The sequence below is a fragment of the Ascaphus truei genome, chromosome 12 (assembly GCF_040206685.1).
Source record: "Ascaphus truei isolate aAscTru1 chromosome 12, aAscTru1.hap1, whole genome shotgun sequence".
In the NCBI taxonomy this organism is placed as follows: domain Eukaryota; kingdom Metazoa; phylum Chordata; class Amphibia; order Anura; family Ascaphidae; genus Ascaphus; species Ascaphus truei.
The window spans coordinates 51,875,607-51,900,567 of NC_134494.1; the positions used below are offsets into that span (position 1 = coordinate 51,875,607).

At 42.6% G+C, this 24,961-nt stretch overlaps 1 protein-coding gene and 1 long non-coding RNA gene across 9 annotated transcripts in view; one reads left to right on the forward strand and one right to left on the reverse strand.

Annotated features, from left to right (window-relative positions):
- ABCC8 (ATP binding cassette subfamily C member 8) overlaps positions 1–24,961 on the forward strand; it is a 158,031-nt gene that overhangs the window by 127,364 nt on the left and 5,706 nt on the right. For 3 of the 4 annotated variants that reach the window (XM_075567706.1, XM_075567708.1, XM_075567707.1), the window contains 11 exons: positions 314–383; positions 3,210–3,367; positions 6,618–6,710; positions 12,716–12,818; positions 13,224–13,337; positions 14,180–14,300; positions 14,423–14,553; positions 16,519–16,597; positions 18,408–18,516; positions 22,845–22,948; positions 24,387–24,520. In XM_075567706.1, coding sequence (XP_075423821.1) covers positions 314–383; positions 3,210–3,367; positions 6,618–6,710; positions 12,716–12,818; positions 13,224–13,337; positions 14,180–14,300; positions 14,423–14,553; positions 16,519–16,597; positions 18,408–18,516; positions 22,845–22,948; positions 24,387–24,520 — 1,216 coding nt within the window. Of the gene's footprint in view, positions 1–313; positions 384–3,209; positions 3,368–6,617; positions 6,711–12,715; positions 12,819–13,223; positions 13,338–14,179; positions 14,301–14,422; positions 14,554–16,518; positions 16,598–18,407; positions 18,517–22,844; positions 22,949–24,386; positions 24,521–24,961 lie in introns of those variants that run through there. The other variant, XR_012787627.1, reaches the window with a different exon arrangement.
- The window catches only part of LOC142464268 (uncharacterized), a 43,598-nt gene continuing 37,035 nt past the window's right edge, over positions 18,399–24,961 (reverse strand). For 3 of the 5 annotated variants that reach the window (XR_012787629.1, XR_012787628.1, XR_012787632.1), the window contains one exon: positions 21,679–24,955. This is a non-coding gene — a long non-coding RNA (uncharacterized LOC142464268). Of the gene's footprint in view, positions 18,850–21,678; positions 24,956–24,961 lie in introns of those variants that run through there. The other 2 variants (XR_012787630.1, XR_012787631.1) reach the window with 2 other exon arrangements.

Genomic DNA, 24,961 nt, shown 5'->3' on the forward strand with positions numbered 1-24,961 from the left:
GGGAATACAAATTTCGGACTGCAGCACATCAGTAGCTAATATCTCATTATAATATATGCACTGGTAACTAATCCCTAATTCTTCCTATTGCCGCTCCCTAAATCTCAGACTGATAAACATGGAGCAAAATACTTGGACACATTGACAACATGAAAACTACTCACATTTAAATGAAGACATTTTGTTTGTTTTTTTGCCCTTTTATACTGAAAAGAGAAAAGGGTAGTGAGGGGTGGGACAATTATCCTTTTTTCTGCGGTCATTTTTTTTCTTTAACTTTTTCTGAAAATGTGTATTTCTGGGGATATTTTAGGTTTTTTGAAACAACACCTCTGGGGAGTATACTGAACAGATTTTCCGCTGACTTCAACACGATTGATCAGGTACCTGACGAAAACCTATGTATCTGCATTGTTGCTGTAAAACACTATTATCCGGATGTATGTAAACTGTACAGTAGATGTAATATCTTTGGACATTATTTTACAACCTAATTACAGATCAGTATTGATTTCAGTATTGGCAAATTCGTCACAGCAATTCAGTATGAGGAAATAATACTGCAGGTTAGAGTTTTTAGAACAAACTCCAGTTTGTTGTCAAAATTGTAACCCACAAAGAATGACATTTTATAACAATTTCTCACTCACTCCCAGCGTGATGGTAAAGAGTGAACAAAAACATGGGGAGTTGCTTTCAAACCATAATTCCACCATACAGTATGTGTCCCCTGGAATATAGGACGATTTGACGCCAAAGGTCCTTCACCTTGTTGCTGAATCTGTCCATAGCGTTGCATAGTACTTTCTTATCTGTAAAAAACACATCAAACTTATTCAAGGATATTTACTCCTTTGGAGTTAATATCATTTGTTCATCCTCAGTTGCCAACTTTTGTGGGCTTCACACAGGGACATTTTTCCCAAAGTCACTCTTCCTCAGTGCACTTGTGTGCTATACGAAGACGGGTGTTCTGAATTGCTGCTGTGTTGATGACATCATGATGTGCACTTTTTCTCAACACAGCAGTAACGTTAAGGAAAATCCACCAAAGAGCACTCTGTGGAGATTATGGGCCTCATGCAGTAAGCGCCGAAAGGCTTTTTTCGCCATTTTCTTGCCAAAATTGCCTTTCAGATTCAGTAAGCGCCGAAAAGCGCCCTAAATCTGCATTTTTTTTTCCCGAAAAAAACTTTTCGGCAGCCGGGTGCCGATAAGCCACTTTTCGGGACTTATCGGCACTTTCTGAAATGCGCTCAGTTCTAGCAGCCCCGATAAGCTTTTCGCTGCTGATCAGCACTCTAGAATTTAGATTTTTACGCCAATCCAGCCCGCCAACTAAAGTTGGCAAGTTGCTGGGGGAGAAGCATCGGCAAGGTCGACACTTAGAAAAAATCAGGCCTTTTTCCTGCCTGGGATAGATGCCGGGGGTCTCCGGAGCTGATACCCATTAATACCATCACCGGAGGCCCCCGGCATGCATCCGAGGCAGGAAAAATGCATTTAAAGCCCACTTCATTACCTTAGCAGCTAACCGCTAAGGCAATGAAGGGGTTAACCAGCCATGCCAGGTTTATTGTGGGTAGCGGGGGGTGCGTGAAGTGGATATTTTGCCCTTGGTGGCTGTTTAGGGCTTGCGGGGGGGTTGCGGGTGGACTTAACCCCTTCATGACCTTAGCGGTTCATACTGCTACAGTCATGAAGGGGTTAAGCCCTCCCGCAAAAAAAAAAATGATGCCTAACCACCCTCACTCACCCAATACCCAGCCGGGAGGCCTACCCACATACCCTTGGGGCCAATAGCGGCATTTCATAAGGGGGTCTGTATCTCGGGAAGCAGGCGGTCCCCGGACCTGAAACCAATGTGGTTCAGCTCCGGAGACCCCCTGCACATCTACACTATGAATAAAAATTGTTTTGAAATATTTTTTATTTTGCTGATGTTTGCGCAGAGAGAGTCGCGGATTTCTCTCTGCTGCAAACATATATCGGCAGGGGACGGCGTCTCGCCAGGTTATCGGCAGACAGACTGTCTCGCCACCGGCTACTCAGCGTTTTGCTTTCACAGTGATTCGCCAGGGATTCGGCCCTTCCTGAATACTGCGAGGGCAAATCGCCAAAATCATGCCGATATTGAACCCCTGCCGAGAGTGCTTTTTCAGTGCTTACTGCATGAGGCCCTATGTTCCCTCATTTTTTGCACAAATTGCTCCAATTCTCCTGTAGACTCAGATCCACAAAGCTTAGTTTAATCAGGGCTCATAACATAACGTTTCCTAATACAGGAACGGCGTTATATTCACTGAATTACCATGATATCATCAAATCTAATTATATGCCAAACATTGGCAGCTATAGAGATTATTAGCATAAGATGAATATTGTTATTGTTTTAACTGCCAATTAAGCGTCTCAATGTTACTCCGATGCAATAGGTCTTAAGCTTGATTTGGACAGATAGAAGAGGAGAGGGAAATAACGTTATGTTAGTTAAATAATTCGTCACTGTGGGGTTTCACCCATCCAAACTCTGTGAAAGCCCTACTTCAAGGTCTGAACCTACCTAACGCAATATTAAGCCACCTTAATTGACTTTTGTGGATATGCGATGCTGTGATTTGCCTATCACTTGCATGTCATTATCCCTAGCGTCCACACGGCTACGCAGTTTACAGGAGAAAACATGGCTGAACATTACATTGTTGTCTTCTGAAGATACAATGTAACGGTTAGCAAGGTTAGGGTCCCGTTAAATGGTGGCACTTTGTGATCTGGGACATAAACTCTTCTGTAAGTAGATCAGAGCTGATTACATCAAATATTTAGTGGAGGAAAAGTGCTTCGTGCTTCAGACTTAGTAACTTTTCCTTGTACTACAAGTCCTCACTGAGTTTCTATGTAGACAGGAGGTGCAAAGAGGGACTGAAAGCACTACCCTCTTGCAACTCCTTTCTATTCTTTCTACTGGTTGTAGAGCAGGGGTTCTCAACTCCAGTCCTCAAGAACCTGAACAGGTCAGGTTTTTAGGATATTCCTGGCTCAATCTGTGGCTCAGTCTGAAGCAGGCTCTCCCTGAAACCCTGACCTTTTGGGGGGTCCTCAGGACTGGAGTTGAGAACCCCTGTCACAGAGCATTGTGTTGCTGCTCTTTTGTCTCTCGTTCTCCCATCTAACTTGCTATTTTCCATGTCAATATTTTGTTTATTCAGCACATCCCTGCTACGCTGGAGTGTCTGAGTCGTTCTACCTTGCTATGTGTATCTGCTCTGGCTGTGATCTCATATGTGACACCGGTATTTCTCATCTGCCTGGTCCCTCTTGCTATCATATGTTACTTCATTCAAAAGTACTTCAGAGTGGCATCCAGGTAATAACCTTTGTATGCTGCTTGATGATTTTTATGGTGAAAGAATAGCATTAAAGGTATAATAGGAATGATACAATCTAAGGAATTAAATGCAATATAAAAGCATAAAAAAACATTTTTTAAGAGGTCCGGAAGGAGTAACGGTTTAATTCAACGGTTCTCAAACCCGTCTTGACATAAGTATGCTTTGCACGTAAAGCAAAAGGTCACACATACTTGATGTAAAATATTGTAAGTACAGATGTAGCAGAGTTACTTATCTCGGTGCCACGTTCGCGTGCGGCCGCTGGAACGCACTGCAGCCGCCCTCGTTCGCGGGCCAGAAGACAAAAAGTGGCTTGGGAGGATTAACTCAGCGGATGGACCGTGGATTTTTAGCGTGTTGGTCCACGGTGCTGGTGACAGTAAGTCTGGCGACATCTCCCTGTGCCATGGGCAACAAAAACATATGTTCTAAGTTATATGTGCGGAAATAATTATATACATAGAGTCCTGCATTCACTGCACCATATGAAATAATATTATTCTTCTTGGACTTTTGCCAGGTTTACAAGGAATGAGGTTGAGGACCATTAGTAAATGGTATTTTAAGCTCTGTGAAAATGTTTGCTTAATTACATGGCAAAGAATAGGCTTTTCTATGTTCCACTACCCGCCCCTTCCTGAGCTATGTTAAACAAAGTCAGGCGGGGAATCGCAAAACTATTTGTAGCACGGGATCTTACTTATTAGAAGTCAGAAGTTGTAAAACGATGCGCAGTTTTCAAGGAGTGAGATGTCGAGTCCATATCCGATTTCAAAAACCACACGGGGGTTGAAAGCCAAATCCTAGTTTGAGTCATACATACACTTTATCCTTTTAAAGGAAAGTTCCAGCTTGAAAATATTCACTGTTTATTATTATGAAATCTGCAGAAGAACTCTGTAAGCTGCAAGTCTTTTAAACAGGAAACTGAATCAGCTCTAAAAGATCGGGAGTTGCAGCACACCGTCTTATTCAGGAATTGCTTACAGTATTTCGACATTTGGGACTGTTTCTCAAACTCCTGGTGGGACCTGTTCACTAGAAGCAAAGATAGACTGATCAGCAGTCGCTAGGAGTTGGCAATGGGTTCTAGCAATGGGACCAGGTGTTTCCACATCAGTGTCCAGTGTCTCATGAATAAGACAACTTCTCCTACATACAGTATAATATCTGATTCTAACTTCCACTGGTAGTTAGTACTAGCATCTTGTGGTCCTCTTCAAATAAAAAAAGGGCAGATACTACTGTTGATTTGGGCTCTCCTGTTGCTTATGGATTGACACCACAAAACAATCCAAAAAGTCTCATAATAACAAGAACAACATTAATATTATTAATAAAACAAATAATGTTTATTTCTTATGCAGCTCTGACAAAGTGCGGAGCGCTATGCACAGAATTTTGTGTCCCTCTCACAAAGAGCTTGCAATCTAATTTTGTTTAAAACCAGAGACAGAACATGAAACACAGACAGAGCTCAGTGCACATCCAGTGAAACTTATACACGGTACAGTGCCTAAATATATATGTATAGATATCTATTAAATAAAATGGTCTTTTAGTTTAACATTTTGGCCAAAGTGTTGTAAGCCCTTGAGCCACTACATGGCAGACCACATCTCAAGGGCACCTAACACTAATATAAATTCTTAATAACCTGTGCAGGAGGGTGGCTCCTCCTACCTAATTGAAGCTCACCCCTCCCACATTTAAATGGTTAAAAGCTCACTCCATTGCATCTCCCACTCTCAGGGGAGCATGCTTGCTTGCAGTTTGATTGTGACAAATCTAATACGGCGTGCTTTTCCTGGTAATGTACAGGTTAATAAGAGCTTCAATCAGACTTAGAACTATGCAACTAATTTTGACAGATTTATTATAAATCATTCTTCCTGGTAATGCACAGGTTATTAAGAATTTATATTAGTGTTAGGTACCCTTGAGATGTGGTCTGCCGTGTAGTGGCTCAAGGGCTTACAACACTTTGGCCAAAATGTTAAACTAAAAGACCATTTTATTTAATAGATATCTATACATATATATTTAGGCACTCTATAAGTTTCACTGGATGTGCACTGAGCTCTGTCTGTGTTTCATGTTCTGTCTCTGGTTTTAAATATATATTGCCATGCTCAGTAGCACTCCTCTGTGACACTTATATGCTTATATATATGTGGTGGTTATTTTGGGGGTTCAATATGAGATTGTAGGTGTCCTGTATGTTTTACAATCTAATTTTGTTGCCTGAGGCACAGGGAGATAAAGTGACCTCCCCAAGGTCACGAGAACATTTTGACCTGCTTCCAAAGCCGTGTTTTTACCACTCCCGCCTGCCACAAGTTTCTACGTTGTTTATTCTTTACGCATCAGTAGGAAAGTAACTGTATGATGATAATGTCTGTGTCAAATTTCTCATTGTCTTAAACATGCAGTCAAACTTATTTAGCGTGTAAGAATAACCTACGGTCTGCGAAATGCTTTTGATACTGCTGACTAAAAATATAAAAATCGCTGCACTTTGTGCAAAAAGTGGTGCAGTGGTAAGTACTAGTACCACGCACTGCAAGACCTACCCCTGCCTGGTCTGTATTGGGCATCCACGATGAAGAATTGGGTGGCAGATACTTTTAATTTGTTAATTCGTGATAAATCTAAATGCCTTGGTTTTGAAGCCACACGTGTCACAAAATCAGTGAAAGAGCCCCAAGTAATAACTGTACTTACTGACTTTCTAATGCTTTTTCTTTGACACATGTTGCTTGAACAACTGAATCATTATACTTAACATGGCATAAATAAATTCTAATCCAAAGTGCCCATCAGCAAATCCTTCCACACACCAGTGTACCCAAGGAAATTCCAAAGGAGTCTAGTGACCTCGCCAGCAGGTAGCACAAGTAGGTTGTACAGAGAGGCAATAGTCACGCTTATCTTTTCAAAATGTTTTAATCCACCGCACTGTATGTCAGTGTGTTCCTGGCACCTCCAGCAGTGAAGGGACAATGAATAGTTGCAAGGAATTTGATTTTATTGAATATAAGCTTATTATAAAGGGCGCCTCAGACAGAGTTCCATAGCTTTTCATAATCCATGTGCATGGCTTTGGTAAAACCATGTCAGGGTGCCTGCATCGCTTGCATTTTAATGGAATTCTTTTATAAGTCCTTGATTGAGTTGGTATAATAATGATACATACTTCTTGGTATTGTATATATGTTATTACAGAGACCTGCAGCAACTCGATGACAGCACCCAGCTCCCACTCCTTTCACATTTTTCTGAAACCGTGGAAGGACTAACGACAATACGCGCTTTCAGGTATTCTTTGTAATTAGGTTATTGGTTTTCTTTACAACGTATATCTGGCACCAGCGAAAAGGATGGAGGTACCACTTAGATTGTAAGCTCTTTTGGGCAGAACTCCTTTTCCTAATATTACTTTTATGTCTAAAACACATCACCTGGGGGGGGGGAGGCGTCGTGTGCACAGCGCTAACCGCGATCTGCGGTCTGAGGGGAGAGAGGGAGATTGCAAGTTCTACAATCAATATCATTAAGTTTTAAAAAACTGCCAGTACGGCGCAGCTGCACCTTCAGCGGGAAGGTGAGTACTGGGCCCAGCACCATTAGCAGTCACTGGGACCGCAGCCTTACTGCTGTGAAGCACTATATAAACAAAGACACAGGCTCTATCACGCCCCTTTTTGAGCCCTGCCCTCTCTCTAGCAGTGCACCTATTGTATCTAGTTACTGCCTGGTCATATGATCTTCCCCACAGAACTTTGCATCTTTGGTCCTCTTCTGCTGCACTGACAGCCATTTAGTGAACTCCCGAGCCGAATCTTCGCCGATCTACCGGCAACTTAGCTAATTACTTATCATTGTCTGGATTGTATTGATGCATATATTAAGGGGGGGAGGGGGAAGGACAGCTTGGATTGCTGCTTTAATGACCTTTGGTTGCAGAAACTATGGTTGTTTTTTTTTGTTTCTGTTTAGATTCCAGCATAAGACTTGTTTCTATTTCTTTACATGTCAAAATCACTGACTAGGTTGCAGAACCTTGTCTTATGACCGGACATCCAGCGGGAGGCAAGAGGCAATATCATTGTTATTATTATTATTATTATTATTAGCTCTTGTATAGCGCTGATAATTTTACAGAGACATTTTGCAGGCACAGGTCCCTGCCCCGTGGAGCTTACAATCTATGTTTCTGGTGCCTGAGGCACAGGGAGATAAAGTGACTTGCCCAAGGTCACAAGGAGCCGACACCGGGAATTGAACCAGGTTCCCCTCAGTGCCAGTCAGTGTCTTTACTCACTGAGCCGCTCCCTCTCCCATAATTATCTTATGTAGTGTAGCGGTGTTTCCCCACCATCTGGGAGATTCCCCGGCTACCAGGTGTGTGGTTGATGCTGTGTACCTGTTGGCTCACAGAAGCTCTGAGATTCCACCAATCTTGTTGGGGAAACAGGACAGACTTTAGGGGTGATAGCTGGTTCCCCTACAGTTTGGTATCAGCGCCTCCATCTGCTGCAGGCTCCAGGAGTGCTGGAAGCAGTCCCTGGGAATAACTCTCTCACACTCATAGACTGCACACTCAGGCAGGAGTATACTTTGTAACAGGAACATGTTTATTCTTCTCCATCACAGAGTACAGCATACAGGCAGCACTGCATACTTAACACTGCTCTCCAGCCTTAGGATGGTCCCTGGACCCAAACCCCCAGCCATGGGGACCGAGGGCAGTCCTAGCTCTTCCCCTACTCCCTGGTGGAGCAGGGGGTATGGTTCTCACTCCCACTCCCCTCGGGGAGGGGATAGAAGATGACAGAACCCTGCACACCTCTCTGTGAGACCAGTCTCTCTCAAGGGAGAGACAAAACTGCAACAATTTGCTTGTGCAGCCCCTTAAGTACCAAGGGGGAGGGTCCAACGTCTGAGCCCCTTATTGGGCAGCACACAGGCCATAGCCCGACTCCCCTCTTGTCACTCAAGGGAGCTGCTTGCTGGTGGGGGAACCCTGGATTGGCCTAACACTGCTGCACTGTACCAGGACTTACATGTCAAGCAGGGTAGATTAGTAGCCAAGCCAGGCATGGCTGCAGTAGTAAAGCTGCTAACCCGGCAATCTAAGAGGCCCGATTTTTATTGTGACTTTTTAAAGATACATAGAACTAATAGAAAATTGTTCAGTCCGCGCTCTTGCTCTTTATGGATATGGAATGTTACATAGTTACATAGTAGATGAGGTTGAAAAAAGACGTACGTCCATCAAGTTCAACCTATGCTAAATTTAGACAACAGATACTTTATCCTATATCTATACTTATTGATCCAGAGAAAGGCAAACAAAAAACCCCATTAAGGGGAAAATTAATTCCTTCCTGACTCCAAGAATTGGCAATCGGATTAATCCCTGGATCAACATCCTTCACATGTATACTTATTTGGTATATCCCTGTATACCTTTCCCATCTAAAAAGATGTCCAAACTTTTTTTGAACAAATCTATTGTATCTGCCATCACAGTCTACATGGGTAATGAATTCTACATTTTAATTGCCCTTACTGTAAAGAACCATTTCCTTTGATGCTGGTGAAATTTCCTTTCCTCCAACCTTAAAGGATGGCCCGAGTCCTCTGTACTGCCCGTGGGATGAATAGTTCTTTTGAAAGCTCCTTGTATTGTCCCTGAATATATTTGTATATAGTTATCATATCCCCTCTTAGACGCCTCTTTTCTAATGTTAATAAAACTAATTTAGCTAGCCTCTCCTCATAAGTTAGAATGTCCATCCCCTTTATTAATTTGGTGGCTCTTCTCTGCACTCTCTCTAGTTCAATAATGTCTTTTCTTAGGATTGGTGCCCAAAATTGTACTCCATATTCAAGGTGTGGTCTTACTAATGCTTTGTAAAGGGGCATAATTATGTTTACTTCCCTTCCATCCATTGCCAGTTTGATGCAAGATAAGATCTTGTTTGCCTTTGCAGCTACTGCATGACATTGGGCACTATTGCTAAGCCTGTAGTCTACAAGCACTCCTAAATCATTCTCCATCAAGGATTCCCCCAATATATCTCCATTTAATTTGTAAGTCGCCTTTTTATTCTTGCATCCCAAATGCATAACCTTACATTTATCTGTATTAAACGTCATTTGCCATTTACCTGCCCACGTTTCCAGTCTCTCCAAGTCCTTCTGAAGAGAAATTACATCCTGCTCTGATTCTATTAACTTACACAATTTATTATCATCAGCAAAGATGGAGACTTTGCTCTCGATCCCAACCTCAAGGTCATTAATAAACAAGTTAAAAAGCAGGGGTCCCAGTACCGATCCCTGAGGTACTCCACTCACGACTTTAGCCCAACCTGAAAAAGTTCCATTTATGACAACCCTCTGTTGTCCTTCAACCAGTTTTCAATCCAGGTGCATATATTATTACTGAGTCCAATTTTCTTTATTTTGTTCACCAACCTCTTGTGTGAAACCGTATCAAAAGCCTTTGCAAAATCTAAGTAGACCACATCAACTGCATTACCCTGGTCTAAATTCTTACTTACCTCCTCAAAGAAACAAATAAGGTTAGTTTAGCAAGATCTATCCTTCCTAAATCCATGCTGACTATTACTAATAATTTTGTTTTCCATTAGGTATTCCTGAATATTATCCCGTATTAAACCTTCAAGTAGTTTCCCTACTATTGAAGTCAGGCTTACAGGTCTGTAATTCCCCGGGTGTGATCTAGCTCCCTTTTTAAATATAGGCACCACATCTGCTTTACGCCAATCTTGTGGTACTGAGCATGTGGAAATGAAGTCCTTGAATATTAAATATAATGGTTTTGCTATTACTGAGCTTAACTCCTTGAGAACTCTTGGATGTATGCCATCGGGGCCAGGTGCCTTATTTACTTTAATTTTTTCAAGTCGCTTATGAACTTCTTCCTCAGTTAACCAATTGGTCATTAATATGGAGGTTGTGGCTTCCTCCTGTGGCGCTACTATTGAACTTGATTCTTCCCTGGTAAACACAGAGGCAAAGAATTTGTTTAATACCTCTGCTTTTTCCTTTTCTCCAATAATCTGCCTACCCATCTCACACTGAAAGGGTCCTATATTTTCTTTTCTCATTTTTTTGTTATTAAGGTACTTAAAGAACTTTTTAGGGTTGACCTTACTTTCTATTGCAATCCTTTCATTATCCATTTTTGCTAATTTAATTGCCCTTTTGCAATTTTTGTTACATTCCTTATAGTTCTGATACAATGTCTCTGTCCCTTCTGACTTAAAGAATCTAAACGCCTTCCTCTTCTTGTCCATTTCCTCCCCTACCTGTTTATTTAGCCACATTGGTTTTGACTTATTTCTTTTATACTTATTACCCAAGGGTATACACTGATAAGTGTGCTTTTCTAACAATGTTTTAAAGACTGCCCATTTATCTTCTACATTTTTCCCTGCAAAAACATCATCCCATTGTATTACTACTAGATTAGACCTCAGTTTATTAAAATCTGCCTTTCTAAAGTTTAAAGTCTTTGTTGAACCCAAGTAATCTGTTTTTTGATAATTTATTTCAAAAGAGACCATGTTATGATCCCTGTTACCCAAATGTTCCAGGACTTGAATATTTGTTATTACTTCTACATTGTTTGATATGACCAAATCCAGAACTGCCCGTCTCCTGGTTGGTTCCTCAATAATTTGGGTCATATAATTATCTTTAAGCACCCCCAAAAAACTTTTGTTGTAACGCTAATCTCATTGCCCCAGTCTATGTCTGGATAATTAAAATCCCACATTATGCAAACATGACCCAGTTTTGATGCCTTCTCCATTTGCAAAAGTATTTTAGCTTCCTCAATCTCACAGATATTTGGTGGTTTATTGCATATTCCCACAAACATTTTCTTTATACTTTTACTTCCACTGCTAATTTCTATCCACAAGGTCTCTACATTTTCATCATTCCCTTCATAGACATCATCCCTTATAATAGGTTTTAGATCTGGTTTAACATATAGATATACTCCACCTCCCCTTCTATTTGTTCGATCCTTCCGAAAAAGAGAATACCCCTTTAAATTAACTGTCCAGTCATGAGTTTCATCCCACCATGTTTCAGTAATGCCTATGATATCATACTGCTCCCTTGTAGCTATTAATTCAAGCTCCCCCATTTTATCTGTCAGGCTTCTTGCATTAGCAAGCATGCATTTAAGTTTTTTTCAGCCTGTACTTATCTGCTCCTTCCTTTCTGCTCCCACTTTGTTTAGTCTTTAGAAGTTTTCTAGTATTATCTCTATTTACTATGGGTATCTCACTGCTTGTCAAACTTGCACTTGCCCCCATTCTACCTCCATACTACCTTGTATCCTCATCTATTCCATTTAGTTCATTATCTGTTTCATTCCCCTCCCCCCTCCATCCTAGTTTAAAATCTCCTCCAACCTTTTTAGCATTCTCCCCCCTAGTTGATTCCTCTCTGTTCTTTTGCTGCTCCTGTAATTCGAGGCGTCTCCCCCCACCTCCAAGATGGATCCCAACGGAGAACTCCGACGGCGATACCAAAATAACCAAGAAAAAAAAGGAAACACAAGAGCGCACCAAGATAAGAGAAATTAAGTGTATTACTAATAATAAAAGATAGTAACCACTTACATGAAATAAAACTTTAATAATCCCCGATCTCAACGATAACTTCTTTGGTGGGGCATCACATAATGTGTACAGGGGCAGTGTTAGTCCTCAGAAATCAGTCCCGCGCGCTGGGGCTGTCTCCATAGCGCTGTCAGACCTCCACGAGTGTAAGCGTGGCTGAAAGCGTAGCGCGCATGCGCAGGAACAGAAGCCCTCTGTAGCTGTCCTTGGGATTCCTGTCCGTTTCAGTAATCATGGTATTAATCGGAAACAATACACTTGTGTGTGTACTGGCTGTCATAGGAGTAAGGGCCAGCACCCTGCTAGCCATGCCCTGCGATTACTGGCATCCACTTCGCAGGTCTGTGTCTCGGAAAGCAGGGGGTCCCCGGAGCTGAAATTAATGGTGTTCCGCTCCGGAGACCCCCTGCTTGTAAATCGCCCCTTGGATTGCTCCTTTAACAACCTTCTTTTGTTCTTTACCACCATAATCGTAGAGCAATTTAACTCGACAGATAACTTGGCTGAAACAATTGCGCTTGTTTTCTTTTTGCCCTGGTCTTCCTCTTACCCTCCGCAGCTTGCGGGGAGGGTGCAACCATTCATATTGCTTGTTACTGTTCACACCCGTAACATCCTGTAATTTTGCCCTTTCTCTTGTCTTCCCCCAAGGTATGAAGCCAGATTCAGGCAAAAGCTTCTTGAACATACAGATTCCAACAATATTGCCTCTCTTTTCCTTACAGCTGCCAATCGGTGGTTGGAAGTGCGTATGGCAAGTACAATATTTAACATTTGCGTATTCAGGTAAACTTCTATTAAACAGATGTTATTTCAGACTGGTCAGCATTGCAATACTTTATGACAACCTTAATTATTATTTAACAGTCAAGGGAAAATCTCACTCACAGAAAACCTTAAAATTATACCTTATTGGATCATTCAAATAACTAATCAACTACAGCGGGAACGTTCGTTTTTGATGCTGAGCAAATGCATTTTTGTTATAATGAGGAGGGGGCCTTCAGGAACATTCTAAGAACCAGAGCTTGACATTCTCGTGCTGCGATAGTTCTATAATCCGCTTCCCTGGGAGACAGAACGCATTAAGAGAGAGCCTTTACCTCACATGACTGTACTGTATGTGAATGATATGTGCTTACCGTGTTTTGTCTTTCAGGAATATATTGGAGCTTGTGTAGTTCTAGTAGCAGCTGTTGCTTCTATAGCCAATTCTTTATACAATGGCCTTACATCTGGACTGGTAGGACTGGGACTCACCTATGCACTCATGGTAAATAGCAGTACCAGTATGAACACCTTAGAGCCAGATACTCGGTTGTATTTGTTCTGATCTGTCTTGCACCTTACTACTATCCTAGTAATAAAATACTCAGCCCATGCATGTTTGCTATATATACTATAATAAAATACTCAGCCCCTGCATGTTTGCTATATATACTATAATAAAATACTCCGCCCGCGCATGTTTGCTATACCTGCCTACATTTGCTCATGCTGCAGCAACGACAGTATGAATATGGACCAATACTTTGCACTTGCCATTAACATGCATCAAGTGGCCTTTAACTCTTCACTGTTATTATACTTGGTACTCTTATACATTCTGATGGCAGGCCAACAAAATAAATACGCTAATAAAAATAAAAAATATGTAAAAATAGAGAAGTCGCAGGTCCTTACTAGCACTTCACAGTGTTAGGAAGGTTTCATATTCCTAGCTTCTATAAATATAATTGTAAAATGCACAGTAATATATATCCTAGAATATACTGTCTGTGCTACTGTACCTTTAATATGAGTTAGTTGTGAGCTCGTGCCTAACTGTGTATAGACTATTCATCATACAGAAGGTTCCAATGATCAGTGCAGAATTTTAAAGCCATTTTTAGGAAATGACAATGGGGCCAAAATTCTTTTTTTTTTTTTTAAATTTTGGGCATTAATTGTTTCTCCATAATGCGAAACTGGAGCGTATATAATCAGGGTAGTAAGGAAAATAACAATAATAAGGCAATTTAGACAACAACAATAAATGCTGGTGTAATTAAGTGAATGTGTTAGCACATGAATTATTCAACTGTTTCTATATGATTTTATTATGAAAACAAACAGGTTTCCAACTACCTGAATTGGATGGTCCGTAATCTGTCAGACATGGAGATTCAACTGGGAGCCGTGAAAAGAATTAATGGTCTTCTGAAAACGGAACCTGAAAATTACAAAGGGCTTTTGTGTGAGTGCAGGTTATAACCGGGGACTAGAACCCGTTCAATATTTAATGATGTAAGATTAAATGAACGTGCCATGAATAATTTATGTGCATCTTTAATCATTTCTGTCTGTCCCTGGGTGCAGCACCATCGCAGATTCCCCAGAACTGGCCCGAGAATGGGGAGATCCAAATACAGAACCTAAGTGTCCGCTATGACAGCTCTCTGAAGCCAGTGTTAAAGCATGTAAATGCGCATATATCTCCGGGACAAAAGGTATGGATTGTTTAATTTATTGTATATTATTCATATCATTTACTTACAGTATAATGTGGCAACATATTCCATAGTGCAGTACAATGGGCTGTGGGACCAGACCATCAGATACATCACACTGTGGAGCCTATTGTAGTAGCTCTGGTTGTCATTGTCAGGACGCGCGGTTTGACATGTTTATAAGTGGCGGAATGAAATGTGAGAAATACCCTATTCTCTATTGCAAATCTCATCTACTAAACTGCGTCTTTAAAAAGTGCCAAACCGCCCGGTTAAACTGCCAAACCGCCCGGATTGCACGTGCTTTAGAAGTGGAATGACCTGAGCTGGTGCTAACTCCGTCCCCAGTCTGACTTGTGGGTTTTGCTCTCTTAGCCAAACCCATATTTCAGGCTCTGTATGTAACTCGCAGTAGCAATCTCACCACCACCACAGACCTCTGTAACCGCCACGCCCACCCCTGGGGGGCGTGCCCCCAGTGTGCACAACCCTGCTCTGCTGTATATGAGAAGAATTTATTAGGCCAGCGGTGCGCAAAGTGGGGGTGTTAAATTTGTCTGGGGGTCGCGGGCGGTTGCAGAGGCCTTGCGCTCTTCCCCGAGGCATTTAAATTAAATGCTGGGGGATTGCGTGAGGCCGCTGCAACGCTAAAGACTTACCTTGACTCTGCCGTCGTCACTCGTGTCCATGGCAACGCGGCGCAATATGACATCACACGTGTCAAAGGATGCTGCGGGTCACGTGACATCACATGACTCCGCGGTGTCATTTGAAGCTGCATCAAGGTAAGGGGGGTGGCGCGAGCACCAGAGGAGGTAAGGCAGGGAGGGATAGCAGCAAAAGTTTGCGCTCCCCTGTATTAGGCGATGTATCCAGGCAAGTTTGGTTTGGATTGTCAATAGTGGAAGTTACCACGTCTTATAATGGGATGTATCCCATTCTGCACCTATATTCCTCCAAGTTCCTTCCCTTTTTTTACCCAGAAACATTCACCAAGTGTGAGGGGACATGAACCTTTCTGCTTAACAACCTCAAGCAAAGGGTTGGAGTCTTTGCAAACAGGATTGTAACTTATGATGCAGCACAGAGTAAGACATAGAGTAAATGCACCAAAACACTGTTTTCTGTGTGCTCATAGATCTCCCTCATGGAATTTAGACTTGAATGTTAGAGCCAATGATATCAGGATCGCTTTAGGTTTATGCCTCATCACCTGTCTTAAAAAGTTCCTACAAACAGTCATATTATAGTCAAGATTAGATAAAGATCAGTAAAACCCTCCAAATCACTTAGTTACCATTCAAACTTCAAATATAAATATATCAGATGTTCCATTTCACTTGAGTCCTACATTTGTAATAAAAAGCATAAAATGTTTTTTTCTTTTAAGTATCTGCATTTGGGTTGCAAATTGAGGCAACACTGGTATCAGTTGAGTATCTTTGTCCACCATTGGCCATAGATACTTACCGTCTCCGGAGCCAAGGCTAATACAAAGCTTAAAGCCGGAGATGGTGTTGCCGCAGTCGCACTGCGCGGAGGGGTCCATAATTCATGATCAGAACCCAGCAGCAATAGTTCTCCATCACCAGGGCAAGCCGCACACCCCGTACCAAAAGCAGTCTGGATACATCTGTAAATAAGTTTCAAGTTCTTCTCCGATAAGACTTACTCGTCACACTGTTGTATAAGACAAAGCTTACAGTGAATACTGCTGTGTTGATTCAGTCGCAAAGATTAAATGAATGAGCACGCTAAAAAATCAGTTCCGGAAAATATTCACGTCCATGTTTCAAGTAAATCAAATAGCAAGATTGTCAAGCAGCTAATAAACCTGTCTGGCTTAATGTACTCGCTAGAACCACTGTGCTGGTTTTTCACCCGTGAGAAAGATTAGACTTTGCATCTGCAGAAACGTATAGCAGACGAAGACCGTTGTAAATCTTATTTTCCCCACTTTGACAGGTTGGGATTTGTGGAAGGACCGGCAGTGGAAAATCATCTTTCTCATTAGCATTTTTTCGAATGGTGGACACTTTTCAAGGTATGTTTGCAATATAAATATAAAGGTCAAAGACAATATTGGCATTATGCATGCCAGCGTTATACTGCATGTGGGGGTTTCTTTAAAGAAAAGGTTTTACATTCCTCTAATTACTTGTGTAGACCATAATTTGGCCCTACAGAGTCTAATGATAATATTTTATAAACACAGTGTGCATTCTGTATTTATACTAATAGAAAAAGAGAGATGTGCAAATCTGTCGGGATTCGCTTGTCGGCAGTTTCAAGCGAAGCCCGCAAATTTTCCCCCCGAAAAGATGTGAAGGGAATTCTAGCGATACAGTTCAAATAGTTCGAAGTTTGCTATAATTTGTATTTTTTTCAAGTTTAATTGATTTTTGGAAGTGGAAGTAACTGAAATTGATCGAACCTGCAATATCCATTGACTTTGTGCGTTAAGTGAACTTGTTGCAAACTTTTGAATCAAAGCAAACTATATCACTGAACTAACCAGGGTGACACTCGCAGGGTTTGCTTAGGCTGCGCTTATAGTGCCTGGCGACGGCGATGCGACGTCGCTCCAAAACAAATCAAGCAAGCGCTTATAGTAAGCACTACGGCGACAAAGTGACGTCGAGACCAAAATTTTTGAAGCCGGGTAAATTTGATTTTTTAGAGACTGTCGCCACATGTGACGGTCTCTAAACCAATCAGAGAGCGCTGCCCACCCCCTTTGTGACGTCACTGGCCTTGTAACCAGCGACATCGCTGAAACCCAAATTTCAACTTTCGCTAAGAGCGACGGCGACGGGTGACATCATTGGTCGCGTCTCCGTCGCCAGCACTATAAATGCGGCCTTAGGCATGCAAAAAAAAAAAGCGATTCACCAAACATTAATGTCAATGCGCATTGCAATTTTGCTTAATATGCTAAATTCTCTCAAATCTCTAGATTCGCTTGCAAATTTATTTGAAATCGCCAGATTCACCTTACGCTGAGAATATATAAATACGGCATCACACCAGGTTTCGCTCAGTGTCTGGCAATATTTTGCTCAAAGTGACTTTATTCATCTTTTAATGGTTGGTAAAATGTTTCACAAGGAATCGAATTTGGGAAAAGAAATGGTAAAAGGTTTGTGACCCCATTTTGGTTATCACAGCCTATTGTGTTGCTTGTTTCACAATTACCAGTGTAGTTTCAAAGTTGTTTCAAGGTTTAATGTTTTAGCCATTTCCTTGACCAGGGAGGCTGCGCGGGAGCTCCCCTCTCCCGATTACCAAGTATCCAAATACACATGTACAAATAACGGCAGAGACCAGATCTGGAGGTATAAAGGCTGCGGCTTTTTCATTTTTCATTAAATAATTGAGTAAATGCCAATCCCTGCCAGAGTGCTCCTTTAAAGGGGTGAAAGGTCAGACGGTCATTGAACCGCTGACCATGTGACAAGGCGGTTGTCGCGAGTGGGCTCCTGGAAGTCACGTTTTAAATGACCCCGCCCACTCGCCAAGTCCCCCGGGCTTTACCAGCCCAGCTCCCTGCCTGGCAAGGACAAATTGCTGGTGGGTAGCAAACTGAACAAGCCCCCTGCCAGCTGGGCTTTTAATACTTCCCTTGCTCCTCTCCTGGCTCCTCCTCTACCCGCCCCCTGACCGCGTCACTTCCCGCTCACGCTGGTGGGAAAGAAAGAAGCCAGGGAGCAGGGAGACAAAGGAGAGGTGGAGCCTAGCCCCCCAGTCATGGCGGCCCCTCGCCTAAGCTAGGAGGCCACTTTCCTCTGGTAAAAGTGGGATTTGTTCTAAATGCTCCTTCCCGAGGTTCATTACATTGCTGATTTCTGTTTCAGGAAGGATTATCATTGATGGGATAGATATTGCTAAACTACCTCTGCAGACACTAAGGTCTCGATTGTCGATCATTCTTCAAGATCCAATATTATTCAGTGGCAGCATCAGGTAAGCACATCTGGACCATCCTTGTAACCAATATGGGGCCTGGAACTAACATATATTTTTTTAACTTGTGTCAAAAATGTAATAATGCATCCTAACACAAACAGGCACTAAAACAGGGGTCTTTTTTAGGAAGCTTGTTCTGTCACTTGGTACGTATATTGCATACTTCCATGTTCCAGAAGATGTCTGACGCTCACATTTTTAAATGGAATTTGACTGTTTTCACCAAGCTGAATTTGGCCGGCGAGTTAGCCGCACTTTGTCCTTTTTGGGGGGATGCTCAGAAGCATTGTTTTTTAGTACATCCATCTGTACAGCAAGCGCAGGCCATTTCTGTGTGGCAAAAAATAAATGTTAATGCAGCTAGAATAACCACACACATTCCCAGCAAGCTCAAACCCCAACACCCAACACATCATATATATATTTATGTCAAAAGGAGTGCTACTGAGCGTGGCAAATGTATACAACAAAAGACAGTGTGGCGGTCATCTATCGCCCACCTACCTCTACTCATCCCCCTTACGCCTTTCTCTCTCACTTTGAATCCTGGCTCTTTTTCTTCCTCTCCTCAGACTCCCCTGTTCTTCTCCTTGGGGACTTCAATTGCCACATTGATGACCCCTCTCTCCCTTGGGCTTCCCGCTTTCTTTCTCTAACCTCTTCTTTTGGCCTTCAACAGTGGACTGCAGCCAGCACCCACAAGGATGGCCACTACTTAGACCTGGTTTTCACTAAGAACTTCTCTCTCTCCGATTTCTCCATTTCCCCTTTTCCTCTCTCTGACCATCATCTCATCTCATTCTCTCTATCTCGCTTCTCCCCTTCTCCACCTCCATCTACACCCCGGTTCTGCAGAAACCTGTGCTCGATTCACTTACCTGACTTTGAGTCCACTTTACGCTCCTCCCTCTCCTCTCTCAGCTCTGCTACAGACCCCGACAACCTGGTCAGGAACTACAACTCTGTCTTGTCCTCCTCTCTTGATCTACATGCCCCACTTTCTCTCTGCCGAACTCGCCCTTCTAACCCTAGACCCTGGTTAAATTCCCACACGCGCATGCTGCGTTCCTCCACTCGTTCCTCTGAACGCCTCTGGAGGAAATCTCATACTGTCGCAGACTTCCTTCACTACAAATTTATGCTATCCTGTTTCAACTCTGCCCTTTCGCAAGCTAAACAAGCCTACTTTTCTGCACTAATCAACATGCACAAGTCTAACCCACGCCGACTGTTCTCTGTCTTTGATGCTCTACTCAAACCACCCTCAGCTGCCTCTCCTTCCTCCATCTCCGCTCAGGACTTTGCTGACTATTTTAAGGAAAAGATGGAATCCATACGTCAGAACATCCCCTCTGTTTCTTCTCCCCATCCTACACCTCTTCCTAACTCTCCTTCTGCCTTCCTTGACTCTTTTTCCACTGACTCAGAGGAGGATGTGTCGCTGTTGATCGCCACTTCTCCCTCTACCACTTGCCCTCTTGACCCCATTCCCTCCCATCTCCTAAAACCTCTTGCTCCTACTATAATCCCTACGCTCACACACATTTTTAACTCCTCCCTCTGCTCTGGAACCTTTCCATCCTCCTTAAAACATGCAACAGTCATACCATTACTCAAAAACAGCAAGCTTGACCCTACCTGTCTTTCTAACTATCGACCTGTCTCCCTCCTGCCTTTTGCCTCTAAACTCCTTGAACATCTTGTATTCTCTCGCTTGCTCCATTTTCTCAACACCTATTCTCTCCTAGACCCTCTACAATCTGGCTTCCGCACTGCTCACTCCACGGAAACAGCCCTCACTAAAATAACTGACGACCTCCATGCTGCCAAAGACAGAGGTCATTACACTTTGCTCATATTACTCGACCTCTCTGCAGCATTTGACACCGTGGACCACCCTCTTCTCCTTCACATTCTCCATACTCTTGGTATTCGGAACAAAGCTCTATCCTGGATCTCATCCTACCTCTCCCATCGTACTTTCAGTGTCTCTTCTGCTAACACCTCCTCCTCCTCTATTGATTTCTCTGTGGGGGTACCCCAGGGCTCTGTCCTGGGACCTCTTCTCTTTTCTCTGTACACACTCTCTCTAGGTGACCTAATAACATCTTTTGGGTTTAAATATCACCTCTATGCTGACGACACACAAATATACTTTTCAACACCTGACCTTACACCTGCTATACAGACCAAAGTTTCTGAATGTCTCTCTGTTATATCATCCTGGATGGCCCTCCGTCGCCTTAAACTCAACATGCCTAAAACAGAGCTCCTCATACTTCCTCGCAAACCTGGCCCTACTACCTCCTTCCACATTACTGTTGGAACTACGATCATCCACCCAGTAGCCAAAGCACGCTGACTAGGGGTCACACTCGACTCCTCTCTCACATTCGCCCCTCACATTCAAAACATTTCTAAAACTTGTCGCTTTTTCCTCCGCAATATAATAAAGATACGCCCTTTCCTCTGTTGCTCGACTGCTAAAACTCTGACTCAGGCCCTCATTCTCTCCCGTCTTGATTACTGTAACCTCCTGCTGTCCGGCCTTCCTGTCTCTCACCTTTCTCCCCTACAATCTATCCTAAATGCTGCTGCCAGAATCATTCTACTCTTTCCTAGATCTGTCTCAGCATCTCCCCTCCTGAAATTCTTCTCCTGGCTTCCAATCAAATCCCGCATCTCACACTCCATTCTTCTCCTCACTTTTAAAGCTTTACACTCTTCTGCCCCTCCTTACATCTCAGCCCTAATTTCTCGCTATGCACCACCCCGACTCTTGCGTTCTGCTCAAGGATGTCTTCTTTCTACCCCCTTTTTATCTAAAGCCCTCTCCCGCCTTAAACCTTTTTCACTGACTGCCCCACACCTCTGGAATACCCTTCCCCTCAGTACCCGACTAGCACCCTCTCTATCCACCTTTAAGACCCACCTTAAGACACACTTGCTTAAAGAAGCATACGAATAGCACTATGAACATTCTGAACACATGATACATAAAGCTTGGCCCCCTGCAGACGCACTTACCAGAACTCCCTCATACTGTCTCTGTACGTTCTCCCTACCTACCAATTAGATTGTAAGCTCCTCGGGGCAGGGACTCCTCTTCCTTAATGTTATGTTTGCCTAAAGCACTTATTCCCATGATCTGTTATTTATATTATCTGTTATTTATTCGATTACCACATGTATTACTACTGTGAAGCGCTATGTACATTAATGGCGCTATATAAATAAAGACATACAATACAGGGGGGCCCAATGCTATATCCAATTGACAAAACATACATGGCAATAAGTATAAAGTTAAATACTTTAATAATAATATTTACTTGGTCATTTAGTTAAACCCTTTGGCCAAAGCGTCATAAGCCTGCATACCAACTTCAAGGCATAACCCAATGTGCAGGTCCTAACACTACACTGTGAACCTTCCCTTTTATCTCTGTATGAGGGGGGAACAACCACAGTGAGTCCTGTCCATACAGCAAAATGTAAAACCCTCCCAAGTTAAAAAGGTGGGGAGGGGTGAGCTCTGGGGGGGAGGGGCCACCTACCTCCAAACAACTGTTGCCAGTTAGAAATTGAATTAACACACAAATTCCCAGCAAGCTCAAACCCCAACACCCAGCACATCCATTTGATGCAGACAGAGACAAGTTTGTGCACAGGCGCATGACATTTCTCTGTGACGAGTTGTGGCCCCAAAAAACCTTTGTGATACTTTGTACGTAGACCTCTCTATAATGGCAGGAAGATTGGCAAGTAAAGGTGCTTCAAAGTCACCTTATCTTCTATGAGAGGAAACATCAGACGTTATGGTCCATATTTGCAAAGCAGTGCTATGCCATAAGACACCTAATTTATTTGAATGTTTCCGGTGCAGAACGGTGTGTTATGGCACAGCACTGCTTGGTAAATATGTCCCTTTATGTTTATTGAAAGCCGATGTCTTCATAGTGCTGCAGAAAAAAAAGATTCAATTAACTTTGGAAACCATGAAAGGTGACGTCAGCAACAAAATAAACGTGTGTTTCATTAGTGTCACGTTCTCTACCAGGTTTTCATTGTCATTATCTCCCTGAATAATAATCTGCAACACGTTAATTAACAAGTTCGTTAAAGAAGCAGCTGCAAACAGGAAGGTGCAATGTATCAATGTATCAAGCTATTCTCTGCGTTGCTACACGGACCCCTCGCAAAGCGCGTTCTCCAGAGGCTAGGTATCAGAAGTTGGGTTTATGATCTCTGTAAAAAAATATATATTTTTACTGTTATTATTGCAATATTTTGAAGCCCATTTTTTCCGGCTTGATTAATCTCAGGTTTAATTTGGACCCTGAAAATAAGTGTACGGACAGCATGTTATGGGAAGCCTTGGAGATCGCCCAACTTAAACATGTTGTTAAGGCTTTACCTGGAGGTCTGGGTAAGATTGTTCTATTTTGTGTTACGTTGTATTCATTTAAGCTCTCCTCTCTACAGCAGCCGTCAGCTCTCGTGTGTGGCGATCCCGGTTATAACGCAGTCTCATTCTGTGGACTCCAATGACCGCGTTATAACGGGGTTCGGCTATATTAGTTTTCCTATTATTTAGGATACCCCTGTCAAGAAATTATAGCCACATACTGCAGGGCAAAGACCAGTTACATTATTTCCACTCATGGAATGTCAAGTGATACTTTGTAGACGTATAATATTTACCTAAGCTTCCTCTAAACTGTGGAGCTTCCCCTAAACTGGAGCGCTTTGCTAAGTGAATTACTGTACTTGTGGACATCATTTCTGTTTTTTTTTATTTTATTACATCTGGGTTTTGTTTTATTATTATCTGTCTAGGACAAATATTCCATTGAGCGTATTAGATCTGTTTTCTGTCCATCAAACTCCAAATAGAAAAAATAATAATACAGCCATTTACCCTCCAGAGATGATCTTCATGGGGCAGAGGAAGCCGTGATACACTGATGATAGCACCATTTTTTTTAATTTTTGCTAGTAGTTGTCATGGTAACATTGTATCCTTTGCACAGTAGACCTTTATCAGCATGATAATGTCTTGTTAGGTAACATCATCTAACCATCTTTAGCCCGAACCTTGTCTTATTGATATTTAAAATGAGTTTCTCCCTCTCTACGGGTTTTATAGTAACATTTCCGAGGCAGCGCAGTAAAATTGATGTTTGTATTTTGTACATTTTCCCTACAATGTTCAACACCTTCTTTAAGTAATAATAATAATAAAGTATTCAGGTAGTATCTTCCACTTCCAATGATAGTATATTTAGCTATATAGTTATAAGTTAGAAGCAGCTTCTGTTTATTCCCTGTGTTTGTAAGGCAGTCTCCTAGCGAGCATTAGGCCCCGGCCCCGGCCCCAGTCACTGCTTGCACACGCGCGTCAGGGCACCAGGCGGCACGTGCACCAGTGTAAGTCGTGATCTGCAGTCTAGGGGTAGCGATGGGACGTGTGTGTGGGGGGGGGGGCAGCGTAGCCGTGACGTCATTACACATTGCCATTGGTTGTCAATCAACCATGTGACCATGTCGCAGCAGGGAAAGACAAAATTATTGTCTTTTCTTCCAGTGGTCGCGTCATCGCGCTTTGTCCACGCACACACGCCGACTGGGGCCTGCCCCATGGAGAGCTGTATTTTATGTGCGGTATGCGCAACAGCGTGAGCGCAGCTGTGACCACCGGGGACTCAGCCTTACCCAGGTGTAAGGTGAGGCTCAGTTAGATTAAGCAGCAGGTAGATGAGGGTTGAGTACTCCAACTAGGATAGGAATTAAGGCATTTTAACCTCTGCACGTCTCCTCCTCCTTACAGTTTTATGCAAGTGTTTGTTTTTTCTTTTGTTCTCCAGATGCCACAGTTACAGAAGGTGGAGAAAACTTCAGCGTGGGTCAGAGACAGCTCTTCTGCTTAGCAAGGGCATTTGTGCGGAAAAGCAGTATTTTAATCATGGACGAGGCCACTGCTTCCATAGATATGGCCACTGTGAGTTTGTCGAGGACGTGAATACATTTTGGATCTTATATTTTTTTTGCATCGTCGCGATCCAGGGGAGCTAATGTTTTTTTACTGTTCAGCAAACCATTTTACCTGTGGTCAATTGTCATCAACTATAAGGAAAACTGCAAGGAGTTCTCCCTATTTCCTCCATGATTATTGATTGCATTTGCAGAATAAGGAGTTGGGGGTCTCTGTGGCACTGAGCAGGTTAATCTGCTAGGCACAAATAATATATTTCCGCTTGCATTGTGCATGGAAGGGAAAACCAGATGGAAACGAGTCATGCTGATGGCATCCCTTCCCTGATCACTGTAGGGGTGCTGTGGGTCATTGTGATCTTCCAGGTGGATGTAATGATTGCATTTAATCAGTGCATTTCTTCTTCCGCTCTCAGAGACGACTCTTTCATCTTCTTTCATTCTGCAG